At 34.2% G+C, this 20,275-nt stretch overlaps 1 protein-coding gene and 1 pseudogene across 2 annotated transcripts; both read left to right on the top strand.

Moving 5' to 3' along the window:
* Positions 1–1,587: 1,587 nt before the first annotated feature.
* LOC132304106 (uncharacterized) lies at positions 1,588–10,125 on the top strand. 2 transcript variants are annotated; one of them, XR_009481507.1, is made up of 4 exons: positions 1,588–1,989; positions 5,723–5,978; positions 6,118–6,308; positions 9,201–10,123. XR_009481507.1 is itself a non-coding variant. In XM_059801630.1 (4 exons), exons 3-4 carry the CDS (start codon positions 6,221–6,223, stop codon positions 9,542–9,544), a joined length of 432 nt encoding a protein of 143 aa, XP_059657613.1. In that variant the 5' UTR covers positions 1,589–1,989; positions 5,723–5,978; positions 6,118–6,220; the 3' UTR covers positions 9,545–10,125. The 2 variants fall into 2 exon arrangements, 1 of the variants encoding a protein (XP_059657613.1); XM_059801630.1 differs by having other exon boundaries at positions 1,589–1,989; positions 9,201–10,125.
* LOC132304105 (uncharacterized) lies at positions 2,002–4,298 on the top strand (annotated as a pseudogene).
* Positions 10,126–20,275: the final 10,150 nt, after the last annotated feature.

Raw genomic sequence — 20,275 nt, 5'->3', positions numbered from 1 at the left:
AGAAAATGAAAAATCCTTCTCCAAAAAGGAAACTTTCGCCAAAGTTGGTAACTTGAACCCGTTTTGGTAATCGGGACGTATCTCTCTCCTCAAGTGTCAAAACAGCTAAATTCTTGTATAGGTTGAAAGGAAATTCGAAGAGCTACAATTTTGTATTTCACGAGGGTTCCCTAAAACAGCTGTTTACCTTATCAAATTGGGCTGGAAGTCTGTACGAATTTTGCAATCCTTATTTGACAGAATTTCTATGTATGTCTTCTATATGAAAAATGGAACTTTAAGGCTGATATTTTATTATTTAAAGGGAGTCCTCTACAGCATTGAATGATCATACAGAGGAGCTTGAGGCTGAGATCAGAGAGAAGCATTCAGAAGAAAGAAGAGATTGATCCATGGCGGTGAAGATGTCTTCCTCAACCATGAAGAATTCCACTCCAGTTGGCTAAACGCTTTGCTAGGGTTATGTTGTAGCCTTAACTTAGCACACTGGTTTGATTGTATTTATTTATTGGAGAACAATTTTTATCATGCATGATTGTCTAATATATGGGATTTTTAATTGACTTTTCAATAAGAATCGGTTTTAGAATTTTAATTCAATTATAAATATTTTTCTATCTTGTCTTAGATATTTTAATCTTGTGATTGAACACAACTCATTCACTTCTTGTAGTTGTGAATGAAATGATAACACAATAGTTTTTATCTGAATATAATGTTAGAAATTTAATGGATTATGCCTAGAAAAGATAGACCACCCCTAGAGTAAAATAGATAGGTAGATGGTTTATATCAATCGAAGATAATCCATACTTAACTTTAAATTATATTATTTTCTAGCTGAATTAATATGTGCGTGTAGTCATGATTAATTCCCTATGCATGTTATATGATATATCTCCAATAAATCGATATAATTGACTGGTGGTGCGACGTTAGTGGTGAAGTCATACCCCTAGTTCTTTCTCTCTATTTTCTACATCCTATTTAATCATTATTCTTTAGTTTATTTTATTTTTCTACTTAGTTAATTAATCATCACAATTCAATTATCCTACTTTCAAGTTAATTTGAAATTTAAGAAATTTGTTGACAAACTTAATTTACACAAGTCTCTTAAGTACGATACCCTTACAAGTAAGCCCTATCTGCAAAGATTCGTGCACTTGCGAATGGTACATATAAATCTCACAACAATTATTGTATAGATGTTAAAATTAAACATAGTAGCTCTGATAGGATTTCCCCTACAATGTCGACCCACCGTTCTTCCACTTGCTTCTTAAGATTCCTTTGAAAATGAAGCATCAGTATTGATTTTTTTTTTTTTTTTTTTTTTTCAATTATATATAAATGAACAAGATTAATGATAAGTAGTTCAAAAATATAATATATTTGACTTATTTATACAAGTATATAATGATATTATCATAATGTCATTAAATATGTAATATATGTATGTGCAAGTTCCTATCGTTATTCTATAAACAAATATTTACATGGCCCAAAGAAGCCCAGACAGAAAAACGGATCCAAAAGATGGCCCAACATGATTGGCAGTAATCTAGCCTAAAAAGCAAGCAAAGGCCCAAGAGGACCCAATTCAGTCGATGAACCAATTCATCGGCCGATGTCAACCGGTGGTGTTGGCGGTGGCCGTCGACGTTGATTGGAATTGTGGAGACTCTCTCGACAACAGAGGAGTAATGGGTTGTGGAAAGGACCAAGCATTTCCATGGATGAAGTGGCTGACCTTGGTTTCAAGTCGGAGTCTTTAATTAGGTACACAGAGCACTACTTAATCCAAATTATTTGCTGGTCTCTCCACTTATGAGTTCCCAAATATGTTTCAACATTCCTTGCCCTAGATACCAACTAAGTCCCATGGAAGCAAACCATCTATGTTCGTCTCAAATGCCACTTTGCGTTGCCCAAATCATGTACTCTAACTTCAATACCAGATCAAACACCCACTGCGTCATCTCTGAGGTATGCCTCCAATCAATCAGTTTTTAAATTAAAACATTCATGTTCATAAAATTGGGTACTTAGAATAACTCTTTAATCTCATGTCTTGAGCTCAATTATTAACAAGTTGGGTACTTAATTAGCATGTTAAAAAATTGGGTAATTAGCATAATGGCATCTTGGGTAGTTTGGCAAATCAGAAACAAAACCCTATAGGGCGTATAATAGTAGTTTCAAGCTCAATTAGGCAAGCCATATTGCTGCTTATGATATGAGAGTAACAGTTTGAAGTTGTTTCCAGTTCTAACAAACTGCTGAGGAAAGTTAATTCCAGTGTTACTCTTCTCACTTGTTATTCTTTTCTGTTCTTCTTTTCTACATTTTTTAATTAGGTTAATTACTTAATTTTACTATTTTTTCAGTAACTAAACAAAAATAGACATGCAACTTATTCAAATACTATATATTAATACTAATTTTTGAAATATTAATAAAAATGCTTTCCATTAAAGCTCTCACCTTAGTCCTCAATTTGTATGGAGTTGATCATATCACTAACAACTCTTTTCTTTTCCTATTGTTTTTAAAAGGATAGAGAAAACTGTTTGATTTGTCATTATTTTTTCCTCATTTTCCTTTTTCTTTCCTCATTTGTAAAACTACATGCTATTATACTAACAATCTTTTTCTTTACCTTTCCCTTCTTTTCTTTTTTTGTTTTTCTTCCCCTCCACAATTCCTTCCATTCAAATGTTCTGTAGTAAGTAGTCATCAATAATAGAATAATTTAAACCATAGACCTCATCTACCTAGCGTTGGGACATTGCCCCTCATCTACATAATGTTGGGTTGGCCTGAAGCTCATGTGCTAGATGCCCATCAATGGTTTCAAATTGATATTTGGGCATTTGTATATCCTATTTTTATTATCTTAAGATAAGATTTCCCTTTCATCATGGTTAAAAAATCAATAAATAATTGTTGTATCTATTCAGAAGAAGCCCTTTTTTTTTTTTTTCTTTTTTTATCATTTCCTCCCTTCTTATCCCACTTAATTTTTGTTTTATTGTAATTGTAGCATCTGTTGTCAGTGTTTTATTATGCTTGTATAATCCACAACTTGCCCATAAAATAAGATACAATCATAGTTGACCGACCTAACAACTCACCGTGGTAGGCACCCATAATATTTATTTTCAAACTGTAAGTTCCTTGGCAGACAGCTTCTGCTTGTAAACTGTGTACTGCATTCACAATCTCACCACCCCTCTTAATTTGTGTGTTGGGATTTGGATTTCGGGCTGAAAACAATTTTTCTTAGAACTTTTTGTAATTACTGAAAGAGAGAGAAAGAGATGCAGTTTGAACATTTCGGCCACAAGCATCCCTTGACCCTCTACGATCAGAACCCAAAGATTATCAAATAAAAAAATGCATTGGGTGCAAGGTGTTCATCACAAGTGCTTTCTATTATTGCGAAGTTTGCAAAAGATGCGATTATTTCATCTGCAGATCATGTTTTAAATTGCCTCTAGAGGTGTCACACCCCTTTCATGAACATCCCCTTACTCTTCTCGCTAAATCACCTTACGAATCAGATGATGATTCTGATTCATATGAAAATTTAGCTTACTGCAACGCCTGCTCGAACATATGTGGCTTCACTTTCCACTGTTCTAAATGTAAATTTGACCTGGACGTCAATTGCGCTAAACTGATGCTCATCACCAAGAAGAAGAAGAAGTACTACCACTACGCAAGTAGTGGTCACAACGAGGAGGAGGAGGAGCTGGAGGAGCAACAAATCACTCACCCGCATCCCTTGATTCCTTGCTATAGAGAGAACGAGGACATTGATTTTCTGTGCTCTGTGTGCGAGCTACCCATCAAGGGCACCATCCATGCTTGTTTAGATTGCGGATCTATCCTTGATAAATCATGTGCCCAACTCCCGCAGCAGATTACACATCACTTCCACCCACATCACTCTCTCACTCTCAAAGGCTCCCCTAATGTTAGTTATCGTTCTGGTTCTCGTTGCAAAACCTGTCGGAATTTTGAGTGTCGTTTCTGCTACAGCTGTTCTGACTGTAAATTTAGAGTGGATGTCAGGTGCGCTTCTCTTATGCCCAAACCCATAATAACAAACTATGATGATCAAAGTTTAGAAGAGAAACACCTGCAGGAGGTTGTTCAAGTAGTGACAAGTACCATTCACCCACCCGCATGCTTTAATTCCCTGTCACACCAATGGGAATTTTACCTTTGCCTGTTCTGCCTGTGAGTTATCCATCGAGGAGGGTTAAGTCTACGTCTGTCTTGAATGCCGGTATTTCCTGCACAAATCATGCGCTGAATTGCCACGACAGATCAAACACCCCTTTCATCCACTGCATCCTCGTGCTCCGTGATAACAATATAGATGGTAACTACGAATGCGAGGCATGTGTGTGTTTTGTTTCGGGCTTCAACTACTGGTGTGCCGAGTGCAAGTTTGTGATGGATGTTATGTGTGTGTCCCTAACGTACTCCACTTTCAAATTAATAATTCACAAGCACCCTCTTGCTTTCTTCAACGAGAACAAGCGTCAAAGGCAAAGCTTTGTTAGTTGCAGCTGTTGTAAAATTTTCATTGGTTTCCCTTTCTTCCGTTGTGTGCCATGCAATTTCGTTATCAAGTTGTGCTGTTTTCCGATATTACCACGAACATATAATAACCATCACGTACATTCACTCACCTTCACTGATTCTCCCATCAAAGACAATTCTAATGATGATTCTGACTCCGAATATTACTGTGACCTTTGCGAGGAAAGAAGGGCACTCCAAGAGCCATCTTATTATTGTAAGGAATGTCAATATGTTGCTAAAATTTCTTGCATATTTGATGAGGTACACCCAAATTTACAGCTATTAGAGTAGACTTGGATTGCTTACTATTTGATTTCATATGAGCTTTTATACTCTAGTTTTGGTCTTTGCATCCCAGCAGCAGGATTTCATGGTTTTAAAATGGAATTTTTGGTTTTAATAAATATTATTTCAAAATATGATGAAAATTGTATTATTTAAAAATCTCTTGAAAATTCTTAAAATTTTCATAGTAATTGAAAATTACTAAGTAGACTTTTCATTATGTCCAACTCTGCTCCTCTTTTGCTTCTCTAAATTCCAAATCATTCCAGATGGCTAATTCATACTTTCATTTGATTTCCATTCCTTTTCTGAAATCCCAATCTGGCTTAAAAGGTTTTGATTCTACCGTTTTTTCTTGCATTTTTTTTCACAGTAGGTTCTTACAAATATGGTTAAATTGTTTCATACTTGCTACGATTTGTCTTTCATTTTCTTGTAAATACATTGTTGGCGGAAACGGGAAATTTATCCGAGTATCCAGGATATGCCAAATATGTAAAATGAGTTACAAAAGCTACTCAACCTTTATGCAACTTATTTACTTCATATTAACCAAATACGTATACCATGATCTTATTAACAAAGATTTCTATGCTGAGTAAAACGTCTCCAAGTGATGGACCATTCGCATTTTGACAAAAAAATCTGATTATATACTTCAACAATACTAGTTGTGACTTGTGAATGAAAAATCATTAGATAGTAGCCCATATATATAAATATATTGACATTAATCCTCACAAAGGATGGTTTTCATGTCTTATGTAAAAATAATATTGTTTTTGTTACATTAACAATGCTTTAGAGCCAAACTCTTTACTTTTTGGTTGCTTATCAGATTCTTCAATCTTTACAAGAGAGGGAGTTATCCTTGGCTGCTGGACTAGATGATAAGAATGATATCATGAGAATGGAGATTAGATATTCATTAGTAGATAAGGCTTCAGATGATCCTGTTATTGCGGCACTAGATAAAGAGATTGTAATGCTTGGAGCACAATTATCTGCCCTAGGAACAAAAGCAGAGGCTCTTGTAACAAAAATGGAAGAATTGCAAGTGAGACATGTCCAACATATTGGTGACTACCAAATTGGTAAGTTGTTCTCTACTCAGTAGTAGTAGGAAAAAGTTATCACTTCTATTATTGGGTACGTGGAGTGTGTGATTAATATGTAATTTGATGATTTGAGAATGGTCCTTGCCCGGTGGTCTTGATGATAAGAATGATGCAGGAGTAACAGAAGTAGAAACAAGAAATGCATCAACAGATCAGGAAACCTTTTTAAGTGCCACATCAGTCATCCTGCCATTACCAAACTAGATGAAGAGATTGTGATGGTTGAAGCTGAAGGAAACACAGTGATAGCGAAGTTGGATGAACTTGAGCACAGCTATCAGGAACACGTTGGTGGCTACCAAATTGGTAAGCTCTACTTTTATACTCATTTTTAATTGTGCTAAGTTCTTTTATACTCATTTGTTATTGGAAGAAGTTATCATGTTTGTTGTTGGACATGTGAACTGTACTAATATATACCTGACCAAAAAAAAAAGAAAAGAAAAAGAAAGTGATGAAGTGTAGGAACATGTAACATCATAAATTGAAAGAAATTAATGTTGTAGGTGTTTCATGTGTTATGTGACTTATGTTGGTATACTTAAATACACAAGGAAAATGATAAAGCGTCACCAAAGGGCCTCTAGCCCAATGGTATAACCTTCCCATCCTCAAAGAGGAGGGGAGGAGTTCAAGTCTGGGTGTTTCCAAAAGTGTGTGAAAGTACTTACCTGATTACTCAAATACTAATTTCTTGGAATCAGTTTTAATGCCCTCTTCCCTCATTCTTCCAGCTATACTTCACAAATTTTCTAGACAAAATAAAGTTTTGGCTCAAACTTGTCAAAATGTGGTGGTGAATAAAACCTTATAGTTTTTATATTTTTATTTGCTTATTTCAAAAAATATATACGTTATTAATAAATCAGTTATGTTTTCAAAAGAAACGTAATTTCCCAAAAATTACATCAACAATTGTGATGTATGATGTCTGGAGTTGTTTGTTAATCTATAATACATATCCCAATTTTTTATATTTTTGTAAGCTTTCATCTTTCTCAAGTAAGAACTTCAACAAATATGCATGAAGACTTGCAATTGTGTTGAGAGCTCGGAGCATTATTAACATAGATCTTCATCGTCTAGTTTTCTTCTTTGAATCCTCACTTTAACAAATGTTCTCTGGAAGAGTAAAGGATCACTACAACTCCTGACAAATTGTTCATGGAGCAATCGTGTTCTACGTCAACAACCCATTTGCAAGGTAGTAAGAATGAGTCGATTTGAGTTACTAGGGGTAAGTATAAAACAGAAACCAGGTCTTGGCAAAGAAGTATGGACATCAATCTAGGTCAGAGTCAATGTAATTTAATTTGCTTCTGTATAGAGGATTTCCTTACTCCAGATTATGGTCCATGATTTTATTTGCTGAGATTTTCCGCATAAAAAATCAGGTGTGTTGATTCCTTTACTTGCTTTACTTTACTAATTATTTGTGATTGATGAAGATTTAAAATGTTAATCAACTTGGAAATTTAATCAATCACAAAAGTTGAACAATGAGACCTATTCACCCCTCTATGTCTTTAGAAATATTATATTACATTAACTTAACTAACCACTTCTGCACAACGTAACTCACATAAAAGAGAGAGACAGAGATTTTGTTAATCCTGTTTTTCACACCATATATTAGTAGATACTTAATTAAGAGACCCATACTAAAAAGAACTCTTTATTTGGATACATCATGCAGCAGATATAATGTGTGTAAATCTGAGTGCATGAGTGTGGGAATATATTGGTGTGTATGTGGTGGTGGCCATATGCTGGTGCGATAACCAATGAGTCTACCAGAAAATTAGAGAAAAAAAAATCCCCAAACCACAGGCATTAAACTCTGAATCTGAGTAATTTGATACATGTAAACATCAAAGCATCAAGTTACTTGACCAAACATAAAGACAATCTAACTGACAACTTTTAAAAGTATAAACTTACTGAGTACCATTGGACTATAGTAACATTAAAGAACAAATCATAACTGGATTCACTGGAATTGTGCTTATTTGTCTGGGCGAACAATTCAACCGATGGGGTTTTTATCCACTTGATGCAGTGGATAAGCTCAAGTGTGGGTCCTATCCACTACATCAAAGGGATAGAAACTCTTTGGCTATACAAATAGGTCAGAGAAATATGCCTAAGAATCATTTTCCTTTCTCTTTTAAACTTTTATTGAACCTTGTTCACTTTGTCTAGATTAGCGTGAGGCATTTTGATGTAATTTGATTTGTGTATATGCGTGTGCGTGTGTGAATGGGAGAGAGGGATACCCCTTCCACCCACTACAATGTCAGCACACTGCTTTCTCCCTCCTTGTTCGGCCACCTGATGATTCTGTGATTTTCACTTGCAATGCGTGTAGTTGCCTTTGCGAGGACAGCCTCTTACATTGCTTCCACTGTAGATTTTACTTCGACCTTGCAAGTGCTTCACTAATGCCAACAAATGAAAACTATGAACAACCAGATTGTCCAACATCTCAATCACCCACACCTCTTCATTGCCTGTTAAAATTAGTTGCTCAGTTTCCCTGCTCTGGATTTGAGTAAACCATCAAAGTACCGTACGTCTATGTGAACCTCCAAGACCACTTTGTGCTGCAGAAATCATGCACTGGACTTGGATACAAGATCAAACATCATTAATCCACTACAGCTTTTGTCCTCTATCAGAAAGGCACTGTTTTTTGCAAAATACGCCTGTGCATGCATTGAGAAATTTGTGCCTTTTCCTACTGCTGCACAGTGCGTCAACAGTCTAGCACCTTATAAAACATTATATGCGATATAATTGTGTAATGTATGATGCTATACTAAATTTTTGATTTCATGGAATATGGTAAGGGGAGATGGGGTTCCTATTTTGCTTAGAAGTATGAAACCTTCTTTGCTATTCAATTTGAAATTTTCTTCTTCTTCTTTAGTCTGTCATAATATGACTTGGAGTACTGCTGCGATGCTTGTGTGAAAATAATAATAATAATTATTATTATTATTTTTTCCATCCAACATTTTTTTAGGTAAGTCACACTTTGTACTCATTTGTCCCAATTGGCATGTTGCACATGTTCCTTGCATCATCCGGGATAGACCTACGTATTAATAAATTCTCGAAACTATACATAATAAGTACTATAGTCTGGAATTAATTGCTTTTCTAGTTTGTCTTGACTTTATTTATGTTTCTTTAAAGGTATAATACCTTCACTGGGAAAAGGGTGGTCATCTGTGGATGTTGTTGACAACTCTGATGAGGCGGTTGAAGAAGACTGCAATGTGGAAAATACGGAAAAGGAAGAAGAAGATCAGGAGAGTGATGGTACAGTCTCATCTCTTGCTGACCTAGAAGAAGAGATAATGGCAGTAACAGCAAAGTTAGAGGCACTCAAGAAGAAACATGCGCGTCATGTTGAAAGAAAATCCAAACATAAGTTGTTGGAGGAAAGCTCCCCTAGAAAATCTTCTATAGTTCTGAAAAAGTGTTCAAGATTAGAACTGTTCCATGGAGGCACGTCCCGGTCGAACAATAGTGCTTGAATGGGATTTCAGCATGGAGTAGCAATGGTGGCGGTGTCTGCTGTTATGTTAGGGATTGTGCCTATTGGTACCTAGCCTGTTAACAAGTTAGGTAGTCAGCATGTCAGCATTTTCTTGGGTACTTAATTTAGCAAACCCGCACGTTGGTACCGTATCACAAGTGATTGCGTTATGGGCCTAATAGCAGCAACTTGACTGGGGTATTGTCACATTGTGTTCAGATTCATGGTTCGCCGTATTGTCCGATACGCTACCATTTTTCAAGTTCGATACGCGATCCGTATCAGTTAGTTTACACTTACTTTGTCCGATTCCGTTACACTGCGAACCATGACTTCAGATGCACCCTGAGGCCTAATAGCAGGAACTTGACTTGGCTATTGTCACATTGTGTTCATATGCACCTTGTTTGAAAGTTGTGGTTGAAAGGTTATATGTGTTATCAACTGATGATGTATTGTGCCTTTTCCTATTTGTTTTGTGCTTATGTTATTGATATATCAATGATGCATATTGCTAAAAGGCTTGGCTCAAACTTTCTTCTGATAGTCTCCTCGTGTGTTTCTAGTTTTGTCTAGTTTAGGACTAATGCTTCACAACATAATCTTATGGAATAATATTTATCCATCTTATTTTTCGTGAAAACCGGATTGATTTCTAGTTTGCCTACTCAAATTGCACCCTTACGACTGATGCTTTTATAATTTAGATGGTCCATGTGCTAACCCCTTGCAAAACAATAATTATGCACAGAAAGTAATACCATGCTTCCTAAGTATGATATTTATAGAATTAATTATTTTTAAACATAAATTATCTCTCATAGAAATAAAAAATAAAAAAATTGTTCGTGTAATAGTTTTTCATTCACTTTTTGGTCTCACTTGCTACAATTTTTTTTTTTTTTTTCTTCGGTATACAATTATATATATTATTTTAAAAAGAAGTTTTGACTGTTATAAGTAGGAGTTTTAATTAGTTGGTGAATATCTATTTTCTTATATTTAATAATTAGATGGATAAATATTCACTTTTTTTTTTTTTTTTTGGAAATATTTTAACATCTGTCAATAAAAGTCAGCCGAGATGAGAGGGGACAATAGAGAGAAATAAAAAAAATAATAATAAAAAAAAGAAGCAGGAAAAAATAAAAAATAAAAACACGGTCCAGTGGAGAGAGAAACCTAAATATGAGTTTTGGATCTCTTTATTTTCATGATATATTGTTTTATTTTCTCCCTACGAATATAGATTGAATCAAGTAAATTCTTATCTGGATTTTGTATGAATATATCTATTTGGAACGTTTCCGCACAACAAACACCCAATGTTGTGTTCGCAACAGCTGGATTTTGGTGATTTTCCATATCCAATGTTGTCTTCAAAATTTAAATAAATAAAATATTTACATCTACTCAACCTATATACTATTGGGAAAATTACATATAAATGGAGTTAAAGTTCTATATTTACTTAGAGACTGAGTCAAAGTTCCATATTTCTCTAAAATGGATTGCTGAGGTGGCACATGGTTTTTTACTGTTTAGAAAATTGTGGTGCCTAAAATGCCATTCCCTAACAAAAAAGTAGTACCTTCAGTTCAAAAAAGTAGTACCTTCGCGGGTGTTTAAAAAACATGGTACCTGGACACCAAAAAGTAGTACCTTCAGTTCAAAAAAATAGTACCTTCGAAGAAAAAGTAGTACCTTCGCGGAAGGATATTTTAGGTACCACAATTTCTAAACAGTAAAAAACTATGTGCCACCTTAGCAATCCATTTGAGAGAAATATGGAACTTTGACTTAGCCTCTAAGTAAATATGAAACTTTGACTCTATTTATATGTAATTTTCCCTATACTATTCAATATTGACAGGACATATATCTGACATCTTTTTGACAAAAAAACGTTACTTGGAAAATTTGACTTTAAACAAAAATTTCGATTATATACTACAAAAATAGTAAAATACTTCTTCAGAATAAAAATAATTAGATAGTGGCCCATTATATAAATTTATTGACATTCATCCTCATAAAACATGGTTTTCATATGTGTTATTTTTTTTTATTTTTTTATTTTTTTTTGTATTAATAATGTATTAGAGCCAAACTCTTTAGCTCTTGGTTGCTTGTCAGATACTTCCTTTACAAAAGAGAGTGTAATTTGATAAAGAGAATCTAATATTTCAAGAAGAGTTCGATGCACGAAGTTAGAGACACCAATAAAAAATTTGAATGAACTTAAAGAGAGACGTGCATAACATATTGGTGACCACCAAATTGCTAAGTTTTTCAATATTCGGTTGTATTAACTATCAGAAAAAACTTATATTATTGGGCATGTGACGTGTGATTAATATATAGCATGATTATTTAAGAAGGGGAAAATTACATATAAATAGAGTTAAAGTTCCATATTTACTTAGAGGCTGAGTCAAAGTTCCATATTTCTCTAAAATGGATTGCTCCTCCCTAACAAAAAAGTAATACCTTCAGTTCAAAAAAGTAGTACCTTCAGTTCAAAAAAGTAGTACCTTCGGAGAAAAAGTAGTATCTTCGCGGGTGTTTAAAAAACATGGTACCTGGACACCAAAAAGTAGTACCTTCAGTTCAAAAAAGTAGTACCTTCGAAGAAAAAGTAGTACCTTCGCGGAAGGGTATTTTAGACACCACAATTTTTAAACAGTAAAAAATCATGTGCCACCTCAGCAATCCATTTTAGAGAAATATGAAACTTTGACTCAGCCTCTAAGTAAATATGAAATTTTGACTCCATTTATATGTAATTTTCCCATTTAAGAAGTTACTTGGCTGGTGGACTTGATGATAAGAATGAAGCAGGGATAATGAAAGTAGAGATTAAAAATGCGTCAACAGATAAGAAGGCATTAACTGTTGCAAGAGATAATCCTACCATTGTTGAACGAGATGAAGAGTGCATATTGCTTCAAGCAAAGGTTGATGCACTTAAAACAAAATTAGAGACCGTAAGAACAAAATTAGAGACCGCAAGAACAAAATTTGATGAATTTAAGGAGAGACGTGCACAACATATAGGTGATTATCAAATTGGTAAGTTATTTTGTACTTAGTCGTATTTGGAAAAAATTACCTTGTTCATTGTTAGGCATGAAGTATGATTAATATGTAACCCTTGGCAGGTGGACTTGATGACAAGAATGATGGAGGGGTAAGGGAAGTGAATGCTAGAAATGCACCAATAGATGTGAAGACCTTTTCAACTCTAGCTTCAGATCATCACATTGTTGCCAAACCAGATGAAGAGATTGTAATGCTTCAAGCTGAGGTAGATGCACTGACAACGGAATTAAAGACACTAACCACAAAGTTAGATGAATTTAAAGAGAGACATCCGCAACACGTTGGTGACAACCAAATTCGTAAGTTTTTTTATACTGAGTTGTAATAAATAAATAAATAAGTTATCATGCTTGTTATTGGGCATGGGGAGTGTAGTAAAATGTGATATGATAATTTGGAATACTTTGGAAGAAATCATTCTGACAGTATATGCATTTTATTTCATTAAGAGACAGAGGTACTCCATTTTGTTCAGCCCCCAGAGTCCAGACGAGTTGTGTTTTCATCAAGGAAGGTGATTTTAAAATTCCCAGATGACCGTTGGTTACAATCCAGTGAGTGCAGAAAAGAGAACTCTTCCCTCTATAATTAATAATTCAGAAAATTTTTAGACAAAATAAGGTGCTGGATGAAACTTCTACTGAAACTCGGTGATGAATAAAACATTATATTTATATATATTTTTTTTGTTTATTTTAAAAATATACTGTGTATGTTAATTAATATATCCATTATATAATCAAAAGATAGTTTTCTAAAAGTTATACCAGCAGTTGTGATGCCTTACAACAAGAGTTGTGTTTTCATCAAGGGAAGGTGATTTTAAATTTTACATCTGGTAAGGTCTTGATGCTAAAGGAGGTTTTACATGTGCCTGAAATCTGAAAATTTTATTTCGATCGAAACCTTTATGGATTAAGAGGGGATTTAAGTTGGTTTTGAATCTGATAACTTTGTGTTTACCTAAACAAAAAAAAAAAATACAAGAAGAAGGTATAATATTACATTTTTTTAGGGAATTTAAAACTAAATGTAATTGCATAACTATATAATGAAATGTGTTTTATTTAATAAAGAGTACATTGATGTGTGGCACAAACACTAATGTTAATTAGATCTGAGATAATTTTCCCTTTAAATATTCGGGGCGAGGTAAAGCATATATTACTTTCAGTTTCGATCAACCTGTTATATTCAAAATAAAATACCTTTTAGAAAATAATATTGAACTCATTATAAAATGTGAAATGGTAGAATAAACAACATTTTTCGAATTAATGGCTTTGATAAGCCCTCCCGCAATAATCTATAAAATCATTAGAATTAATTTCTTGACAGCCCAAAGCATTAGGAGAAGAGAACGGGACGGATCCTCTCTAAGAAAAATTCTCTCCTATCATCTACAGGTATTAATCCTACAACTACTAAGGCGTCACGTCAATAACTCATTTGACTCACTCATATACTAAAAGTTACTATACTTTCTTAAAATATCTAACTATGTTAAATTACAAATTTACCCACATTAAAAAAACTTTTTTTCACTTTTTCCTCTCTTCCTTCTCTCTCCTATATATTTTTATACACATGGCTAGATATATATATATATATATATATATATATATACACACACACACAGATTATATACGATTCAACTCTCTTCATTATTGTTGAATTGATTTTTTATTTTTTATTTTTGTCAATTCCAATTAAAATTGATTATGATACTTCAACTTGTATTTATACCCGATTTAGGAAATTCAATTATAGTTCTCCAATAATATATATTTAAGAGTTTGAATAGTTTTGTTGATTGCCATCACCAAGCATTCGAATTATTAATTGATTCGAAAGCTTTAAGCTTGAACAGTTTTGTTGATTGAAGGTTTGAAGCATTTGTTCGCCACTTTTCAACGGATTCTTGTGAACCCAATTCAATGAGACACAAAATTCTTTGGAATGACGTAGAAATAAAGAAAGAAAGAGGAGGTTTGAGAGAGAGAGAGAGAGAGAGTTGTCAATAGCGGAACAAGAAAATGAGCAAACTGGGTCTGTTCTAGCCATGTGTGTGTGTATATATATATATATATATATATATATATATATATATATATATATGTTACATATAAGAGAGAGAAGGAAGAGAAGAGAAAGAGAAAAAAAGTTTTTTTTAAATGTGGGTAAACCTGTAATTTAACATAGTTAGATATTTTAAGAAAGTGCAATAACTTTTAATTTATTTAGTGAGTCAAAGAAGTTGTTGACGTGGCGCCTTAGTAATTGTAGGATTAATACCTGTAAATACCTAGAGAGAATTTTTATTGGAGATGATCTGTTCCTGAAGAGAACTGCCATAATTAAGTTATCTTTTTAATAAGTCGTTGCAAAATTTTGATTTATTACCTCTCTTTCTATTTCTTTGATGATAATTTTGCTTGTTGTTGGGATATATTATTTAATAGATTTATGCACTGGTCTTATTTATATTTTGGAATAAAGTATGTTAATTTAAATGTATCTTTTCTTGAATGTTAAATATAACATGTTATTAAAATTTTCATTCTCATAAATTTCTTTTTATCTTATTGTTATTCAAGGTCACATTGATTTGACTAATGGGGAAAAATGAGAGATCTATCTAATTGTCTTCAAAATAAATGAAGAAAAAAAATAATAATTGTGATTGTCCCAGTATATGCTTTTATATCATTACAGTACTCCATTTTTTCCTGCTCACCAAGACATGCATTTGTATTTGACAACAAAATATATGAATCCCTCCACGACTACTGTTTTATATAGTTATATTTTATAGTTTTGAATTCACCACAGTGAAGAGCTCTTAGAATATACTCAAGCCTAAAATGTTGATTGGAACATACGAAAAAATAATAAGAAGAAAGCTTGTCCAATGAAGAGAGATGGACCAAAAAAAAAAAACTTAATTATGGAAAAAATATATATATACAAATTAAGATAAAACCCAAAAATTTAGTTTGTCCGGCTTTTAACACTATATATTTGTATATTCCTTAATTAAAGATTATAATATATACAATATTAAAGTATTATGGTATTAGATCAATTGCTTTCTAAAGCTATCTATGTAATGCGGAATTATGTCTCGACCCTCTTGATCTTTCTCAGGAGGTATACTTTCATTAGGCACAAAGGCATCTGTAACTATTCGTGACAACTCCGATGAAGTGGTTGAAAAAGACTGCAATGTGAAAAGTACCAAAACGAAAGAAGAAGATGGGGAGAGTGACGGTGCATTCTCCACTCTTGTTAAGTTAGATGAAGAGATAAAGACACAAACAACATGTTTGGCTCCTTTTTTTTTTTTAGGGACGTGCCAGAGTCTTTCAATCCAAGGGGTTGGATAGCCAAACTATCCTTGGTGCTGACCGAATATAAAATCGGCCCTTAGTGAATTAGGCGATTGTTGGAAGGCAAGGATGGCCCCTTCCTTCAGGTTCTTCAACGCCTCAATAAAGAGGACTTTCAGCACTATAAGTAAAATGGATGAAGGGAGTAAAACAAATTACACGAGCATTCACCTATTCTAAGAGACTTAGAAAATAGAAGTAGAGGGGACTAATGCCAAGCATCGACTTTTATTTCATAAGTAAAATTCTTATACAAAGTACAAGAAGTGGAATTCTAACACTAGAGGCTACTCCTATGAACAGAAGTAAAATATAATTAAAGAACTGTATGAAATTGCAGAGAATGAAAAACATCGATAAAGAAAGTACTACATTGTAAGAAAATGGGTTGTGTTGGTCGGGAACCTTTTGCACAGACTCCTCCTATCTCTATAAATAGAGAAACCTTGTAGCAGCAGTTTTCTTTTTAAATTCAAATATCATTTGAATTATAAAAACTACAATTGTCTTCATCTTATCCACCATCATTTGAATTATAAAAACTACCATTGTCTTAATCTTATCCACCTTTTGCCTTTTGTCTTAAATTTATCCAAATAAATCGTATTTGTGGAATAAAATTGACGTAGGCAATTTATTGACTTTAGACTCCAATTTTATATAGTAGTCTTATTTAATAACATGGTACATATCTTCTCCTCCAATTAAACAACACCATGTGTCTAAATTAAAATTTTTATTTTATGGTGCAAACAATGCCCCCCCCCCCCCCCCCCCCCCCCAGCTTTTTGAAATAAGGGCAAATCGAAATTTTAAAGAGTTGAATTAAAGGATTACAATTTAAATCAACCACTCTTATTCGGCCCTTTGCATAACTAACCAGTCCTTATATCTTGTGGCAATTCTTCGATTGCTTTTCCGATCAGCACCTAATTATCGTCAGCCCCTTTTTTTATTTCGCTTATAAGCAATCTTTCAACCATATCCTAACTACGGCACATTCACCATACAATCGTTTTGAGCACTTAATTGATTGAGGTGCTGATCAAACCTTACCACCAATGCGACTAGTAAGTGGTCTAGGTGCAGGATTGAATTATGTAGAGGCTGATTGTGTTTAGCCCCCAGGTAATTTCCAATCTCAGCACTAAATTGTTGACATTTGCAACCAAAATATAAATATTTGGCTATCAATCAACAACTCATAATTTTAATCGGTTACAATAACCAATTCTTCTTTGGCACCCCAAGTGGTTGAACAACCTAATGGGTCCTCCCAGATCGAACGAAAATTCTTTCGACCTCTTAGGATTTCTTAGGGCCGAACAAGTTGCCCCCCAAGGCCAAGCAAGCCTTGGTTCAAAATTATATTGTTTTTCAGCCTCTTTTGGTGTTCTTATGGTTATTGAATTCAACATATGAACACCATTAACCCTTTTCAAAGGCTTTTTCAACGCTCGACATATGTAACGCTTGATTTTTATCATTTCTGCAGCGTCAACTTTAATGCCACTTTCAGCCTTTGTCAAATGATTCTCATAAGTAGGATCTTTGACATAATTATTATTCGATACATCTATCACATGAATTTCATAGTTTGGGTCCCTATAATAGGTACCCCTAGAGGCATTCCTTTTATCTTGTTCTTCTTTCGGAACCTTTTCATATCTTGTAGCACTAGAGGCTAGTTGGAACAAATCCCGAAATTGCATTCCCTCGAATTTCCTTCGTAATTCAAAGTCTAAACCATTCAAGGCTAGACTCACATATTCTGTTTCTAAAAGGGCTACTTGGCATTTATTTCTCGCACTTTTTAACCTACCAATAAAGGCTTCAGCCGTCTCTCCAGGCATTTGGGACAGCCTAGATAAGTCAGCCATCGATACCTTTGGTTCGGTCTTATAAAATTGGGTATGAAACATTTCTTCCAAATGTTGCCAAGTATAGACTGAATTTGTGATACCCCCGGATCTCCGGATGCAGGCTGGCCAGACCCACGCCCGATTACCCGAGGATATCTAATCAATTAGTAATAAACGAACACGGAATGCCATTAAGACAAAAGAGATAAATAAAGTTTGCTGAAATGAAAACTAAAATGATAATCCAATAATTGAACCTTCAGAAAAATTTCCATTGATAAATAAAACTATTCTGACACAACTGATCCTCCACAAATACAAATCATTCTCCAAATTATACAACTCAGGAATCCACCTAGTGGACCCCTAAAATATCAGACTGAACTCAAATGACTGGGCATAAAACCCAAGTCTAAAATATGAAATAAACTCATATGCCATTGGTGGAGTGAATAACTGTATCTGCTCAGCATGATCAAGCTCTACGCCTGAAACTGACGAATATCTGTAAAAATAAGAGTGGGTAAGGCCCACATGCAAATTCTATTCTAATTGCAATCCATACAGTGACCCGATACACAGATACACCCTAGATATCTCAACAATAGCTATCTAATCCATAAATATATAAATATCCACACTAAGGGACATTCACTGGACTACAATAAGGGTCTCAACCTGAATAGAAGGCAACATGCGAAAACGCACCCAAAGGTGGGCATGAGTACCTAGACCTAACAGGGTACACTTCAACCTACTATAGCCAGCTACGCATTTTACTGCATATATGCGCCCTAACCTACGACTCTGAGACTCAAGCTCATATTGTGGTACCGTAGTCATATATTTAAAATCCGTCCAAACCAGAGTATGTCATTCAGTTCTTTGTTGATCTGACATAAGACGTATAATCAGTTAACTACTCAACTTATTCAGTTGATATGAGTTAGCTTTAAACAACAGTAAATCCATATGGTTACTCAACTTCCTCAGTTGATCTGACCTAAACCACAAACATCAATTAATCCAGATAGTCTCACAACTTACTCAGTTGATCTGACTTAAACAAAATTAGGATTCAATATTTTACAATCATTTCCTTTAATTCAATAGGTTAGGTTTATACGTTTTGAGCTAAACCATCCCTAGTATGACGGTCTCATACCGGTGCATACAATCCTCCATATCCATATAATTGACAGAATATATTAATTCAGCAATTAAAATTCCACATATATATAATCGTTTAGCGATTTACAATCCAAAACCAATATCCAAATAATTGCAGAAAAGTGTTTAAAGTTTTAGCAATTTAAACCTAAGCATTAAACCATATAGTTGTAGGGAATAATATATCAATGACTCTATCACGCATTTAAAATAAATTCTATAGTCATATTATAGTTCAATAAATTGCTTAATTAATTTAAACAATTTAATTTTTTCCATCCGGTAACAGCGTACTAAGTTGCATACTTGTACTCTGTTTTATTCTTTTTAACACAGAGCCATACACTATGCCACAAGTCCAATTCGTTAATTAAAAGATTTCACCGTGCATCTAAAACTTAATTTAGAATCATGTTTTAACACCTTAAATTGTCAAATTAAAACTAGACAATAAATCTCCCTCCAGCCGTTAACCGCACGCAAAGTTGTTAAATAGCGCACTGTTAATTCCATTCCCTTAGAGGTCAACCTTACTCAATTTAAGGATTTAATAACACCTAAAACCAGCCTTCCAATCCTTCTATGAAACCCCAGAATCAACAGAATCATTCCCATGCTCCAAAGTATCAAACAGTTCTTTTAAAAAAAAAAATCAGAAGTGTACTATTGAAGAGAGCTTGCTCTAAATTTTAAAGAGCAGGCTCTTTTGAGCCTGGAACCGGCTCTAGAAGTCTTAGAGCCGGCTCTACATTTGTGGGAGCAGGCTCCCACTTCAATGGAGCCGACTCTCACCCTTTTTGAGAGCTTCCATCCTCCGTTTGCTCCGTCTTCGACCTTCTGCTTCTTCTCCGGCCTATTTCTACTCTTCAGTTGGTTTCTAAAACTGATCCTAAGGGTCTTATTAATACTAAGAAGCCTATCAATGGTTTGATAACACAACTGGAAAAAATTACAGAGGTTTAATTTGCTACCGAATTAAACATGCTTTAGGAACAAAACTGAAACTATTTTGCAACAACAGTTCCATTCCAACCCCTCTGTTCCTCTTCACTACTGAACTTAGGAGTCTTATCTAATCCCAGTATCATCCCAATCATTCGTTTACAGTTGTTGAAAGAAAATACAGTAACTAAAATTCCAACATAATTTACATGCTTTAAGAAAACAAAACTAAAACAGACATGCACGAATTGTAACAGATTTGAT

Source organism: Cornus florida, unplaced genomic scaffold (genome assembly GCF_030987335.1).
Source record: "Cornus florida cultivar Cherokee Brave unplaced genomic scaffold, ASM3098733v1 CherokeeBrave_3.0.0_Hap2_Chr04, whole genome shotgun sequence".
Taxonomy (NCBI): domain Eukaryota; kingdom Viridiplantae; phylum Streptophyta; class Magnoliopsida; order Cornales; family Cornaceae; genus Cornus; species Cornus florida.
Note: the sequence above shows the minus strand (reverse complement) of the source record. Positions and strands in the feature narration are given on the sequence as shown.

Excerpts from the sequence above, each read along its gene's own strand:
- LOC132304106 (XM_059801630.1), top strand. The coding sequence starts at position 6,221 with ATGGTTGAAGCTGAAGGAAACACAGTGATAGCGAAGTTGGATGAACTT. Across the intron at positions 6,309-9,200 it reads CGTTGGTGGCTACCAAATTG|GTATAATACCTTCACTGGGA; the intron begins GTAAGCTCTACT and ends GTTTCTTTAAAG.